This window comes from Arachis hypogaea, chromosome 20, assembly GCF_003086295.3.
Source record: "Arachis hypogaea cultivar Tifrunner chromosome 20, arahy.Tifrunner.gnm2.J5K5, whole genome shotgun sequence".
Classification (NCBI taxonomy): domain Eukaryota; kingdom Viridiplantae; phylum Streptophyta; class Magnoliopsida; order Fabales; family Fabaceae; genus Arachis; species Arachis hypogaea.
Window position 1 is genome coordinate 135,750,011 of NC_092055.1, and position 15,643 is coordinate 135,765,653.

The window sequence follows — 15,643 nt, forward strand, 5'->3', positions numbered from 1 at the left end:
CTAGAGAAGAATGTGGGGATCGGTTCACTATGTAGCAAGCTGTAGCAACCAACTCCGCTCACCACTCTCTGCCTAACCCAGAATTAGAGCGCATACACCGTGCCTTCTCAAGTAGCATACGATTCAGTCGTTCAGCGACTCTATTCTGTTGTGGTGTTTCTCTAATTGCCCAATGTCTCACAATGCCTTCTCGATCACAGAACTCCTTGAAAGTTCTATTCGTGTACCCTGTGCCATTATTTGATCGTAGAGTTTTCAGCTTTCTGCCTGTTCGATTTTCAACCATTGCTCTCCATCGCTTAAAAATGTCGAATACCTCGCTTTTATGCTTGAGGAAGTAAACCCAAATATACCTGGAATAATCATCAACAAAAGTAACAAAATACCTGGAACCACTCTTGGAAGTAACTTTAGACGGGTCCCAAACATCAGTATGCACGTAGTCTAATAATCTTCTGCTTTTGTGTGTCTTTCCATACACGCAATGCTCACAAAATTCCATTTGTGATTTTTTCATATGTTTAAGCAAACCTTGTCCACAAAGCAATGATAGACCTTTCTCTGACATATGTCCAAGCCGCATGTGTCATATTCTTGTGCAATTTTTTTGATCTCTACTTTCATCGATTCCAACTGTTAACTCAACTATGACTGTTGTCCCCAAAAGAGAATAAATAGTACCGTGACGAACTCCCTTCATCACTACCAAAGAACCACGAACAACTTTTAGTACCCTATTTTTTGTAACTATTTTGCAACCATTTTTCTCCAACAAACCTATGGAGATAAGATTTTTTTGCAAGTCTGGAATATGTCTCACATCCTTTAATAAGGTTCTTACTATTCCATCACACATCTTGATTCTTATAGTACCTAACCCCACAGTTTTATAAGCATGATCATTGTCCATTAAAACTGTGCCACCATTTATGCTTTGATAGATAGTAAACCGCTTTCTATTTGGGCAAATATGGTGAGATGCTCCTGAATCAAGAATCCACTTATCGTAGATATCGTAAGATTGTTCTGTCACAGAGTAACAGTCTTCCTCATCATTTGAGACGTAGCTTGCTTCTTGCTTTTCTTTTGGGTTGTCATTGTTCTATTTCTTAAAAGTTATCTTCTTATTTGGACAATTTGCTTTGAAATATCCAGGCTCTCCACATTTAAAGCATGTTCTCTCCGCGTGAGGTCTAGATTTTGGCCTAGACTTTCCATGCTTATTACCTTTTCCTCTTTCATTAGTCCTTCCTCTAGTCGCGAACAATCCTTGTGCTTGATCATTATACTCTCTTTCATTTGGAGATGACATTACACTTGTAGCAACCTTACGTAGATCATCTGCTAAAAGTGATGCTCTCGTCTCATCCATGGTCAGAGTGTCACCCACCAGCATCAACGTCTGCACCAGATTTTCATAGGATTTCGGTAATAAAAATAATAATATGAGTGCCTGATCCTCATCATCAACCTTCAGATCTATATCCTTTAAGTTTGATATAATCCTATCAAACTTATTGATATATTCTCGAATTGAGGTGCCTTTTTCCATCTTGCACGTATACAATTTAGATTTTAAGTAGATCCTGTTAGTTAGAGTCTTTGTCATGAAGTTACTCTCTAACTTTGCCTAAACGCCTGCTACAGTTACTTCTTCATTTACCAAAAAAGCAACATCCCTCTCAAAGCATAAGATTATTGCAGCCCGCGCCTCAAGATCTAATTCTTTCCAATCCTCATCTTTCATTTCCTCCGACTTTTTCTCTTTTCTTGCCAGTGCCTTGTGTAATTTTTGTGATATAAGCATATTTTTCATCTGCATCTTCCAATAAGAAAAATCATTTTTCCATTAAACTTCTCAATTTCATATTTGCCTACTTTGACATTATCACTAGTGGAAGTCATTATATTCAAAATTGAATTTTACCACGCAAATAATGAATAATATAACGTTGGCTCTTGATACCAATTGTTGAGTTTACAGCGAAATTTTGACTTCTAATAGATACAAAATAATATGAAATTGAACACTACTCACAATAATGTACTCACTATATATTTTGTAAAGAGGAAAAATAATATGAAAAATTTCTTCTAACTAACTCTATAAGATGATGTGAATAAGGATATTGTTATTGTTATTAACTTCAATTACAATTTTAGAGACGTATATATAGTATCTCTATGCTATAACTTCAACGAATAAGAATAAAATTCTCCGACAAAAACTCCTTATTAAACATTTTGAGTTCTCTCCCGGCAAAACTCATTTATTTTACTTCCTAAAATTACTCTTATCCTTCTTTTATTCTCACAGTATTAAATTATAATTTATTTTTTGTAAATTAATTAGAAAAATAAAAATATTTTGTTCCAAATACATGTCCAATAAAATTTTATTAACATAAAATTTATTAAGATGATAATAAATTTACTGGTCCTTTAATTAAAAGTGGTGGATTCATTTTGAAAATATTAAAATAACAAATATTAGATTCTGGAATGCCACAAAGCTTGAAGCAATCAAGTTACAAGATCATGGTACTATCATCCAAACCGACAATAAGTTATATCTGTAACTGTGTTCTCCAATTCCTCAGTGTGGGGGAAGCGTGGCTATTCCTTCACCACAATTGCTTTTTAGTACAGAAGACACATGGCCTCATCACTGAATCCTAATTCATATTTCAAACTTTAATACCATTTTTTTTAATTTATTTCTTTCACTGTCTTCAGTTCTAATTAACGCTACTGATAAAAATGTTATCTCATTGTGTCTATGTTTTGAACTTTACTTATTTGATCTCATGCAACTTGTTTTTATTAAATGAATTGTGATGTGATATTTTGGTCCCTAACCTAGTATTTTGCCATGTTCTTAGACAGTTGAGAGTAAATATGACTATGAATAATGTATGTTTGTTACTCATACTTATTAGACAATATAGGATTTTTTTACGATTATGTTATGTATGTTTTAAAATCAATTATCAGTATAAAATATATATTAAAAATATAAATATATTTTAAAAATAAATTAAATTATACCTATAATTATACACAGATACACTGTTGATTGATTTTAGTATATAAAGAGTATTTTTTATTTTACTGTGACCACTCAAAAGATTCGAAATTGAAGAGGTCCCCTGTAAGGTTCAAAACTGAAAGCTTGCAGTGTTTTTTGGTGTCATAGACGAATAATAATAATTAAGTTCGTTTAGTTAAAGTTTTGATAATCATATCGTCGGGTATCTTTCTCTAAGCTATTATTTAGTGTGATTGTGCTGGTGGATAAAGTGGTTAGGAACACTGTATTTTATTTTTATTTTTTTAAACCAAATATAAGTCCCAACAAAAAGTGAAGAAAAACAAGAAGAGAAAGTGAAATGATAATTAGTAACCTAGAAGGAGTAACAAAATGTAATATACATGAGTTACACAATGATACATTATTGATGCCTTCAACAATCAACACCTTTCATTCTTATTTTCCCTCATTGCAACGCAGGATTCGCTAAATTGAAGTTTAATTTCATGTTCTTGAAAATCTTGGGTGGAAGGAGTGTTCAAATGGCCCATAACTCAATGTGATGAAGGTGGGCACAACTCTCTTTAATATTGGTTTCAATTGAATAAGATTTGCAAAATTTGTGTGTTATAGTGCATAGATGCCTAACGTGTCATGTATGTTGTAGTGAGTTTAAAGACTAAATTCCTATAATGTTGTCAGAATTTACTGTTTTTGTTATTTTAGTGTCTTGAATTCAAAATTTATTATATTGATATCTGAAATTTAACTTTAAACATTATATTAGTTTTTGAACTAGTATTTTTATCCGTAATAATATTATAGAAATATACATTTTTTAAAATTATGATTCACTTTATTCTAATAGTATAGATTATGCATGATACAAAAGATTTATAAAATCAAACTATTTTTACAAAAAAAAAAATCGTAGGTTGACAAAAGTCTCTGATTAAGAAAATCAAGGTATCTGTAGATAAAAAATCAAATAATAAGATTTTTAGTTATTATTTTTATATGAAAAAGTCTAATTTTTTTAATTAATAATTAATTTTAACATTTGTTATTTAAAATTTAAAATAATTTAACGTGTATATTTTTACATTTAATTAGGTGTTAACTGTTAAATCTGTTGCACAAATAAAAATAATTAATTTTTATACTTGCTATTTAAAAATAATATTTTTTCTCCTTGTGTATATAAAAATATAATTAGATATTAGCATAAAAAAATTATACTATTAGTTATAAAATTAACTCAAAAATAATTTTTTTTAAAACAATTGAATCTTGATTCTAACTTTTAATTATAACATTAGTATTCTCTCCAAATTATATGCAATAAATATTTGAAAAAAATAGAAATGAAAATATAGATTAGAAAGATAAGCGGTAAAAATTTAAAATTAAATAAAAAACTATGTATATAATAACAATAATAATAATATTTTTTATTTAAATTATATTATTTTGTTAATTTTGCAGAAAGATAGAAAAAATAAAGAATGAGAGAAAAGAGAGAGAAAGATAAAGATGAAGAATGAGAGTGAGAGTGAGAGTTTGTTAATTTTGAAAGAAAAAATTTTATTTTAATTATAAAAAAATATCGGATGACATATTTTGATTTGTCAAATTACTAATATAAAATATAAATTATATATAGAGTAAAAATAGTAGAAAGAAATAAAAAATGAAGAGAGGTAGATGAGAGAATTTAGGAAGGGAGTTTATTAATTTTGAAAAAAATATTTTCTCTCAATTTTAATAAGAGAGTGTCATATGATACATTTGATTATTAAATTAGATAGTAATATATGATACATAATATATGTATATTTTAATTTTAATTTTAATATTTCAATTTTATTTTTAATGCAATTAAAGAATGTCATGTTGCATATTTTGATTGTCAAATTAGTAATTAGTAATTGATATATTGATAATGATATATAAAATAGATAGAGTGGTTCAAGAAAAGAGAAATAGAGAAAGGAGAGGGAGGAGAGGAGAACTCTTTAATTTTAGTGGAAAATATTTGATTTCAATTGCAATGAGAAAGTGATATGTGGCACATTTTGATTATAAAATTAGTAAGGAAGAGAGAAGAATTCTTTAATTTTGGAGAGAAAGATTTAATTCCAATTACAATGAGAGAGTGACATGTAGCACATTTTGGTTGTAAAATTAGTAAGGAAGAGAGGAGAATTCCTTACTTTTGGAGAAAAAAATTTGATTTTAATTGCAATGAGAAAGTAACATGTGGCACATTTTGGTTGTAAAATTAGAGATATATAATAGAATAATAGATATAATAGATTTTTTGGCGTTGAGTCAACGAATAGAAAGCGAAACTAACTTTGACTTGCCATGCTAGATATAAGGCTAAATGATGTCGTTTTGTTTTGACGCTTAAACAAAGTAAAAACAGATTGTTTTGGAGAATAAAAAAAGTGCTTTGCACATCATACAAATTTTTCTTCACCTTCTTCTTCATATTCTCATTTTTGTTTGACGCGGTTTAGCTTTGTGTCTACTGTAATAAATAAGAGCTAACTCAACATTTCATTCACTCACTTAATGTTAAAAAGTATAGTTATTAAAATCGAACTAGTAAAAATAATGACATAATATTAAATAATTGAATATACGTATAAAATTATTTTATACTGAAAATTTATTAAAATTAAATTAATTTTTATATAATCTAAGAACCACAGAGATGAACTTGTGTGGCAGTAATATAATTATAGATAAAATATTTTTAAAAATTAAATAACCTATTTTGTTTTTTTCTCAACTATTTTGAACCGGTTAATTGTATACTTTTGTTGGTTCTGGAATTTATTTTTAATAAAGTGTAAAACGTTTTATACAGTCATGCAATTACATTCATTTTTTTGGATAATTATTCTTGTGATCAATAAAAAATAATTATTTTTGCTAATGTAATATTACATAATCGAATGCACATGTAAAGCTGATAGTGTATCGAAATTAAATTCATTTATTTGTTTTTTAATCAGTTCTACCAGTTTATTTGTTTATGATCAGTTCTCCTGGGCTTAGATTAGTTTTTGAGCAGCGAGTTTTAGGCCGAACCAGGAGCAAGAAAATTTTTGGGCTGAAAAGAATGGATCAAACGGTTGACCCGGAACCCGGTTTCGCACAACAACCCAAACAACAATAATACCCGACCCGAGATCCAGTTTTGAAGAGAAGGAAAGATTTTGGCGGTAGGGTTTTTTTCTTCTTTCCCAACTCTGTTTCTCCTCTAGCCTTCTCCTTCGTTGCTCTCTTCTCTTCTCTCGCTGCTCTCGCCGGAACTCTGCCCTGAAGTCTCGCTCTCTGTACACTGGCCGTCATTTCTGCAGGTAGAATTCGTCCATCGATTCTCACGGGCCATAGCCTCACTTCCTTGTTCTTGTTGCTATTTATTCATTGTTCCAAGGCTAGAGCTACTTTAAATATTTTTGCTTAAATTATTTGTGCTATATGTGCCATTATTATTATTATTATTATTATTATTATTATTATTATTATTATTATTATTATTATTATTAGCTAGAGTTCGATTTGGTAGATATATATAGTTGATAGAGTTATTTGTGCTATATGTGTTATTTAAAAATATTTTTGAATATAAATTTTCAAAATTATTCCTTGTCAATACTTCAATTCGCAAGTTCAGAATTTAGTTTGATAGTTTAGAGGCATATTCATTTTCATTATTTTTTCTCTTTTATAGATACTTTCTTCTTTATTTTTTGTATATTTTTGGATTTACATAGACTTGTTATTAGAGTCTGGTTAATCCGGTTGATTCTGACCTTGTAACATGATGGGTTTGATATCTGGTCTGGTTTTTGCTTCGGACAGCAACAGTTAAACCCTAACCGAAGAAAGAAATACAAGAAGAGCGTGAGTTTTAGCAAGGTACAGATGGATATGGGGGAAGAAGGCGCTGAAGGGATCTCCAAGAGGATCCAAGCACGGTTCGTGACGAAGCTTGAAGCTGAATTCCAAGTGTCAGCTGCTGCCATTGCCATCCCCTCTGACCTCACCCGGTTTGGCCTCTCCTCCCTTGTCAACGCTCTTCTCCAATCCAAAGGTATTATTATTATTGTTCTCATTCATTCCAACACTACGCCAAATCAGACACCTTTATTTATTCTTTTTTTAATTTGATAAAATTAGGATGTGTAAGTTAGCTGGTGTTTTGTTTTTTTTTTGTTTTTTTATTTTTTTTAATTTGTGCAGATCCTGATCATAAACCGGAGCCGTTCGACTTTTTGATCAATGGCGAGTTTGTTCGGATGTCGCTTGAGCAGTTCCTTCTGGCCAAGGGGATTTCTGCGGTAAATTATACTTATAACAAATATGCCATTGTATTATAGGTTGAGCCTTTCAGTGATAAGGATTAAGTTCATTATGGAATCTATCATTGAAGTGAAAATGAACAGATGCACTGCAAATTCATAAATATAAATATATAGACAATAGACAATGTATCTATTTTATTTTAATAAAATTCAATGTTAAATCATGGGAGTCTGCCCTATTTTACACATTTAAAAGAATACTGTGAAATTCCAAGGGGGTGGATTTGGAACATACAACTATGACTTATCCATTCCTTTGCTCTTTATCTGTCAGCATGGGAAGTAGACAGCATTATCCATTGCTCTAGATGAATAGGCACATATCTAATCTTTGTGAATGACTGATTATAGGAAAGGATATTGGAAATCGAGTACACGAGGGCTGTTGCTCCACGAAAGGAGGAAGACCCTTCTATGCATGATGACTGGGTCAGTGCTGTTGATGGTTCATCTTCTCGGTAAGCATCTAAATCTGTAGTGTTTTGACTCGACATTTCTTAAAGTCTTACATATAATAATTCAGCCTTGAATTTGTATTTTATCAACTGTATAATTGATCTAGGACATAGTATGTGTGCAACTTATCGTATCCTATAATTCGATTGTTCATATTTGCTGATGGCACGAGTAATCGTCGTAAAATTTTGGCAACATTGGGACCAAGTACATTGTCTTTTTAGGTGTCTTCTCTATGAAATTTCTTTACAATGGAGCTGGAGTATAGTAGTAGAACTAGTCAGATGATACAACTACCTCTGCTTGTGAATCGGCTGTTAGCCTGTTATATATTTGCCAGTTAGATAAATGAATGTGTTTTAAAATACTTATTTAGAGTTAATCCTTGACAATATATTTGTTTTAGTGGCTGAGATATTAGACTTTTTGTTCTGTTCTTCAAAGTAAGATTGATTACCTTGATGTCCTTCACTAAAAATACTAAGTTGAATTCTTTGCAGGTTTCTTTTGACAGGATGTTATGATGGTTTAGGGAGGTAATAATCTTTGTAGTTTTGTTCTTCAAGAATAATTGACATACTTTATGGTTGAGTTGAGTGACATATCATTTTGAGTCTCCATGTAGTGAACTTCCATCATATGCATATATTTCAGGGTGTGGAAAGGTGCTGGATTGTGTACCCATACATTGGAGGGACATAGTGATGCTGTTACATCTGTTGGTATCGTCAATCCAGAAGGTATGAAGACATGGAGTTTTTCCTACATGCTGCTACCTTTGTTTCTGTTTTATTTTTCTGATTGTACAATATTAACAGTTACAGATGCATATTCTGTTTCTGTTGTGAAAATCCAAAAGTATCTAACAGTATTAGAAAGTTCATTGTTGATTCTCCCTGGCTATCAAGTTTAATGTCCATTAATTTCGCTTTTGTTTTTTCTTCTGTTCTTTTTCTTTCTATGGTGATGATACTGGGTTTTTAATGATATTATTATGATTATTTCTTAGTATTTTCAATGTTTCAGTTTCTTGAAAGACAATTCTTAGTATGAACACAATTAAATTTGCATTATCCTCTAGTAACTATCCTTTTATGTGTCCAGAAGGCATTCACGCTTGTTTAATGTTTCTAGCACTCATCGAAAGCTAGTTTCAACCTAGCTTAATTCATTTTTTTTATTTGTCTTGTAAACATTTATTCTCATGTGTGGGCATTACTCATCAAGGTTTTGCCATATTCAGGTGTGGATGCTGTGACACTGGCTACTGCTTCGAAAGACCGTACACTGAGGCTATGGAAGGTAACTAAAAGAAACTGCTGAGCTACAATCCCATATATTGAACTTAAGCTGATTACCTTTTTACTTGTGTAAAAGATCAACACAGAAGAGGATATCAACCGTTCTATGAAGATTAGGGCTTTCAAAATCTTACGTGGTCATAAGGCTTCGGTACAGAGTGTTGCTGTGCAGACTTCTGGAGAAATGGTTCCTATTTACTTCTCTATTAAATTCTTCACATATTTTTTATTAGTTCAGATTATTATATATGATTTAATAGTGGTCTTTGACATTACTGCTTATGTCATCACATTTGCTAGGTTTGCTCGGGTTCTTGGGATTGCACCATCAACCTGTGGGAAACGAATGACAATGGAGAAGATGACCTAGTCTCTAAGAAAAGAAAAGTTAGAGGTCAAGTTGAGGAGTCTCAGTTAGAGGTTTGTACAGGTTCCTGGCACATCCCCCCCCCCCCCCCCCCCCTTTTCTCTCCTCCTTTTTCTTTTCTCTCTGTGTGTGTGTGTGTGTGTTGAAATTGGAATTTGTGTAGTCCCTGCTAATACACCCCTCCATTTAAAAAGCAATAAAAAAGATTTGATAGATAGAAATATGTTACCTTATAAGAGGTAATTGGAGATGTTTGCTGTTTGTTCTTCCCACATGCTAAGTATACTCCAGTCCCTCATTCTTTCGGTAGCATCTCAATGCCTAAAAGAATTTGACTCAATTATGAAAGTGTAAACTTCAATCTTTAATATATTTGTTAATTTAACTAAGGGTTGACCATGAAATCTCAAGTTCTTGTATATTGAAGGCCTGGAGCTGGAGGCTAGGATAGTTTTGAAACTATTATGAAAGGGATTTGTTGATTTAATTCTTAGACATGTTTAAAGCGTTATTTAACTGGGACTGTAAACCTATGAAAGTATTTCATTCTCTGATGTATCATTATATAGTTCTTGATTGACATACGAACCAAGCCTTCATCAATTGCAGTTTGTTGTATTATAGGGCGAGGCTGTTACAACCCTTGTGGGCCATACACAGTCCGTATCTTCTGTGGTATGGCCACAACGAGAGTCAATCTATTCTGCATCATGGGATCATTCAATTCGAAAATGGGATGTTGAGACGGGCAAAAACTTGTCAGATATCGTAAGTTGACAGCTACCCCTTGTGTGTCTAATTTGCTGAAATTGTATGTTGTTGAAGTCTAAAATTTTTACACATAAACCTGGTTCAATATGATAGAAACAACATTTTGTGGTTATCTGTTAATTTTTATGTTTGGTTATTGATTTAAATATTTTTCTTCCTAAAGTATTATTGCAAATTATTATTCCTTTATGGACAATTGGACACCTGAGGCTACATTGTCCTCCATTTATAGTTCTGTGGGAAGGTTCTCAACTGCCTTGATATTGGTGGAGAAGGTTCAACTCTGATAAGTGCTGGTGCTTCTGACCCTATTCTTAGGATTTGGGATCCTCGTAAGCCGGGTTAGTAAATACATCAAAAGATTTCCTCTCACCTCTCAGAAATCTTCATATGCACGCATACCAGTATCATATAACATATTTTCTTCTTTCTTCAGGGACTTCTGCTCCTGTCTTTCAGTTTGCATCTCACACTTCTTGGATTTCTGCTTGCAAATGGCATGACAGTTCTCGGTTTCATTTGCTCTCTGCATCGTATGATGGGAAGGTTATGTTGTGGGATCTGAGAACAGCGGTAATGCATTCTAATCTTTTCCGATTGCTTTATCCTATTGGTGCAACAATGAACCATGTTTAGTATTTTACAGTTGATGATTTTTCTTTGTTAATGTTGCAGTGGCCTCTCTCTGTCATAGAGTCACACACGGACAAGGTATACAATGATCTTTCTGTGCCTCAACTTTTCTTTCCTGCTTGATTAAATGATTTGGGTCGAAGTTTCTGTTAATCGAATTGTCATCTATTTGATTCAGGTTTTATGTGCTGACTGGTGGAAAAGTAACAGTGTTATCAGTGGCGGAGCAGACTCAAAACTATGCATTTCTTCAGAAATTCCTGTATAGCAAGTTAATTGTATTACTTGGGGCATGCTGTAACAGTAGCAGATATTTATTATAATATAGGGAAGGAATTCAAATTATGAGCCAATTTTGTCTTAAGGCCAATTTTGCCTGTGAGAAAAATTTCATTTTTGTTTGGCTAACTGGATATTTATGTTTACACTCATAATATAGTTGTCCTGAACTCATTTGCCTGCCAAATCTATCAACATTTTGCTTATGTGTGTGTGTTGCAGTTTGTTCTGCATTTTTGTTACTTTTGTGAAGGTGGTGGGTTTAGGTTATTCACACTTAAAAAATGCATATACCACTGCAATCTTTTGCTACTTGACCAATCGTAGTGATTTTTATATGCTCATTTTTTAAAATGTGCAGATAACACAACTTTACAATTTAACTAAGATAGTAAGATAGTATAGACAACAGAAAGGTTTAAACAAAAAAAGAGAAGTAACATGAAAGCATAGCTGGCTAATGCTCTTATATTGTGCTAATTCATGTTTTGATCCACTTGATAAATCTATTTAGATTACTGTTAGACAAGCCACCTTGTTCAGTGGCAAGTTGAACCTTGTCCTTGATACTTGCAGCTCTTGCTTTCAAATGTTCATCACTCAAAAGCTGCTCAATTTTGTCTCTGATTTCCCCTTTTGTGACTATGTCACTTTCGTCTCGTTCGAGTGCAATTCCTACCTTCCAAACATCACAAACATAGCTCCTATTCAAGAACTGATCAGCAAAGTGAGGCCAACATAAGATTGGGACTCCATTGCTTACACTTTCCATTGTAGAGTTCCAACCACAGTGACTTATGAAGCAAGCAACCGAAGAATGACTTAGAATTTTCTGCTGTGGCGCCCAACCCACCATCCTAGCACGGTTACTTACCCTTTCTTCAAACCCTTCTGGATACAGATTTTGCATCCCTCCTTTGATATCCGGATGCAGAACCCACAGGAAAGGCCTATTTGACGTTTCGAGTCCCAAACAGAGATCTTGGAATTGTAGTGAACTAAAAGTTGTGATGCTTCCGAATGCGACATATATAACTGAACAGGGTGATTGTTGATCCAACCATTTCAAACAATTCTGGTCTTGTGGCCAGAAATGACCTGCAGAGTGGTCAAGTTCGTTATGGCTTGATGACAGAATTGGCCCTATTGGTGTGATTTTTGGAGCCAGAGAAAATGCTGCAGACTCAAGATCATAAGTTGAATTGCAAAGAATCCATTCAGTTTTCTCCATAAACTCAATGTTTTTCAACATGAGCTGGAAAATATGCTTCTGAGCAGCTGTGCTCCCTGCGCGAACCCAGACAAGGTTTTCTGTGCTTACAACTGGCATTGTTGGTGATAGCTGAATGATTTGATTTTCCAGTGGAGTTCCTGGATGATGGATTGTTATAATGGAGAGAAAGACAAAGAGTCACTCACACTTTAGATTCATTTCATTTCAGAAGTTATGAGAACAAATTTTTATGGTTACTAGTTACTCTGGAAGTTTATTATAAATTAATTTGCGTATTTCTGTTGATTGATAGTTAAACAGTATTAAGTACTTTTGAAGCTTTCAAGTAAGAATTATGTTTTTTCTTCTAACTAGTAACCTAAGATTGGAACACGAAGCTAACATTGGATATGCTTTCTTCCAATTCCATATATAATGATGTTTTTTGAATATGAAATGGAATGTTACACAAACAAGACTTCTTAAGCTATCACTTTAGTAATTAAGAAAAGCTGAGAGAGTTTGACTATATTGGATTGCCCTTATCATTGTGTAAAAATCTATAACTTTTAATTAGGGTGCAACAATTTAACAAAATTTGGTTGGATTTTACTTTTACTCAATTTTGATTTTGCCAAGATAAGGTGCTAAGCCAAGGCTAACAAGCTAAAATTCAAGTTTGATTTTCAACAAAAGTAAATAAATAAACAAGAATATTTATCGTGAAGAGAAAATAATGTATTTTTTAAAAACTTTTATAATCACTTTATTTTTCGTTTTTGGACATAATTTTTAAGGTGAAAACTTACATGCAGAAGTCTTCATGCGAAATTAATGATAAAAAATAGCGTATAATAATTTAACAGATTTGATTCAATTGTCATCTAACAATTTTTAACTAAAAATTTCACGTGAAAATAATTGTAGATGAGTTTCTACCGATTTTTAACATAAAATTGTTGCTTATTTTAATTATATGGTGAATATCCATTGTAATTATGTTATAGGTCTTGAACAATAAAATGTGAACTCACCATCTTGGTCGATGAAGCCACTCTCAATCAACTTTGGGATGCTCAATCCCAACACCAACTGCGCGGCGGCGGCAGGACAGAACGCCACCGGTCGAATCCCCTTCTTTACGGCAATGCCAATAGCCCAGCCAATGCTCTGATCAGCAAGCACACAACTAATCTTTTCTTCACAAAGTGATCCATCATTGATGTCTTCAATGATCTGCTCAACTTTCTCCGGCATAACCTTCAGCACCGCTTCGGACGACTTCCCCGGCATCTTCCTCTCTTCTGAGGATCCTAATCCATCAGGTATCCACACAAGATTCATTTGAGATAGCAAAGCATTATTATTCCCTTTTGGGAATGCATTCATGATCCTCTCATGGTTATGTTTAGTGTTAACAAATGTTACCTTGATGCCTTGTTTTACTAAGCACAAGGAAAGTTCCATTAGTGGAATCACATGCCCTTGTTCAGGGTAAGGTACAACAAGAACATGAGGCCTTGCCATCTTATTATTTTTTCCCTATTTGAACTTAATTTCAAGTTCTTGAAAATCTTTGGTGGAATGAGCATTTAAACTACCTTATTCTTGTGACATATACACTACAAGATAGATAGAAAATGTCATTTGCATGAAGATATAGTACATAATACATAAAATATGTGACCTATGCACGTAAGTTAAAAAAAAAAAATCAATTTTATTCGAAGTTGATTAATTATTCGGATGAATGTGGGCACATCTCTCCTTTGGTCCCTTCTCAACCTAATCTAATGATTTTGCATGATAGATAAACAATGACAGGTTGAATTTGTTATCATCTATTAAAAACAATATATCTGGTTAAGCAAAATTTTATATTATAAGGTTTCGATCACCTCAACCGGACCTGTTAGGCTAGTATGCTGTCATGATGTGTGGTAGTGTTATCATTTACACAATAGAAAATAATTAAATTAAGTATTTAGCAAAACAATCCCGCTATGTTACCAACAATATTTCTGCCAACTTCTGTCAATTTTTGTTTATAATTGTGTTTAATAAAAGTGTATTTGTGGATGTCTCTAATAAAAATGTCTTTTTTATGATTGTGTTTAACGAAAGTGACTTTAAAAAATGTATTTTCTGAATGTATCTCTTTATACATGTATTTAAAATATAATAATTAATTATTGTTGGTAATAAGTTGACAGATAATATATTGGTATCCTATACTTTTTCTTAGCAAAAAAGTGTTTATATTAGTTAATTAAAAGAATAAAAGTTGAGAGTGATGGCTTTTCCGATAAGTTTAATATATATACATTTTTTTTAAAAGTTTATATTTAATTTATATTTTTATTCAAGTATTTTAATTATAATATTATTAAAAAATATATCTTTAAGATACTTGTTAGCAAGACCTTTAAATAATTACGACCGTGAGAGAGACCTCTTATAGAATATATATAATATAATTGGCATCAATGTAAGATGCAGGGACGGATGTGGTTTCAAAAAGGTGCCAAGAACTTGGGGACCATTTTACCTGTCACCTATTCGTTTGGTTTTACCCTCGGTTTTAATATTAGTCTAGCGATTTTTTTTTTTTGTTGAAGAGTGAAGATTATAGTATATTTTTGAAAAAAATGGGCACGGCAGATAATATTTTTAATTTTTTTTATTATTGTAAAGAGTACAATTTCCCCTTTCTATTAAATATCACTATTTACCATAGTATTTATTATCTTTAGTCTAATTTAATCTTTCTGAAGGAATAGTTCAAAACTTCAAGTTACATTTATAGTACGTACAAATTTTATATTAATTCTGCATTGAGGATATTTTATTGATAATAATACTCATAATCATACTTGGTTTTAGATTAACGTATATTTTTAAACTTATTCATTAGCAGAATTCTTCTATTGACTGTAACAATTCCAAGTTATATATATAAAAAAAAAATCTTGGTGATGGTAAAAAATTGAGTTAATACTCAATTTGGTCCTGAATTTGTACGTGAGTTTTAATTTAGTTCTTGAAATTTTAATTACTTCTATTTAGTTCTAAATTTTATAAACGTGTCTCACATTAATTTCACAGACGATTTTTAGTTTACAAACGTTAATGGAGCGTTGAAATGAACAATCAAATGCCACACTTAAATCTGTACAATGATGTATTTTAGTTTTGATATTCAAATAGTTCAAA

General features: G+C 32.0%; 2 protein-coding genes across 3 annotated transcripts; one reads left to right on the top strand and one right to left on the bottom strand.

Annotated features, from left to right (window-relative positions):
- Positions 1-6,244: 6,244 nt before the first annotated feature.
- Positions 6,245-11,404, top strand: LOC112783739 (ribosome biogenesis protein WDR12 homolog). 2 transcript variants are annotated; one of them, XM_025826787.3, is made up of 14 exons: positions 6,245-6,402; positions 6,908-7,139; positions 7,289-7,386; positions 7,762-7,868; positions 8,367-8,402; positions 8,521-8,606; positions 9,110-9,168; positions 9,244-9,354; positions 9,468-9,587; positions 10,159-10,302; positions 10,538-10,646; positions 10,742-10,878; positions 10,981-11,016; positions 11,117-11,404. In XM_025826787.3, exons 2-14 carry the CDS (start codon positions 6,971-6,973, stop codon positions 11,204-11,206), a joined length of 1,302 nt encoding a protein of 433 aa, XP_025682572.1. In that variant the 5' UTR covers positions 6,245-6,402; positions 6,908-6,970; the 3' UTR covers positions 11,207-11,404. The 2 variants fall into 2 exon arrangements, with proteins under 2 accessions (XP_025682572.1, XP_025682573.1); XM_025826788.3 differs by having other exon boundaries at positions 6,267-6,402; positions 6,914-7,139.
- A 123-nt stretch (positions 11,405-11,527) lies between these two features.
- Positions 11,528-14,104, bottom strand: LOC112783738 (UDP-glycosyltransferase 83A1-like). The gene is made up of 2 exons (XM_025826786.3): positions 13,465-14,104; positions 11,528-12,588 (listed from the first exon to the last, which is right to left on the bottom strand). The coding sequence occupies exons 1-2, from the start codon at positions 13,955-13,957 to the stop codon at positions 11,699-11,701; spliced, it is 1,383 nt and encodes a 460-aa protein (XP_025682571.1). The 5' UTR covers positions 13,958-14,104; the 3' UTR covers positions 11,528-11,698.
- Between the last annotated feature and the right edge of the window lie 1,539 nt (positions 14,105-15,643).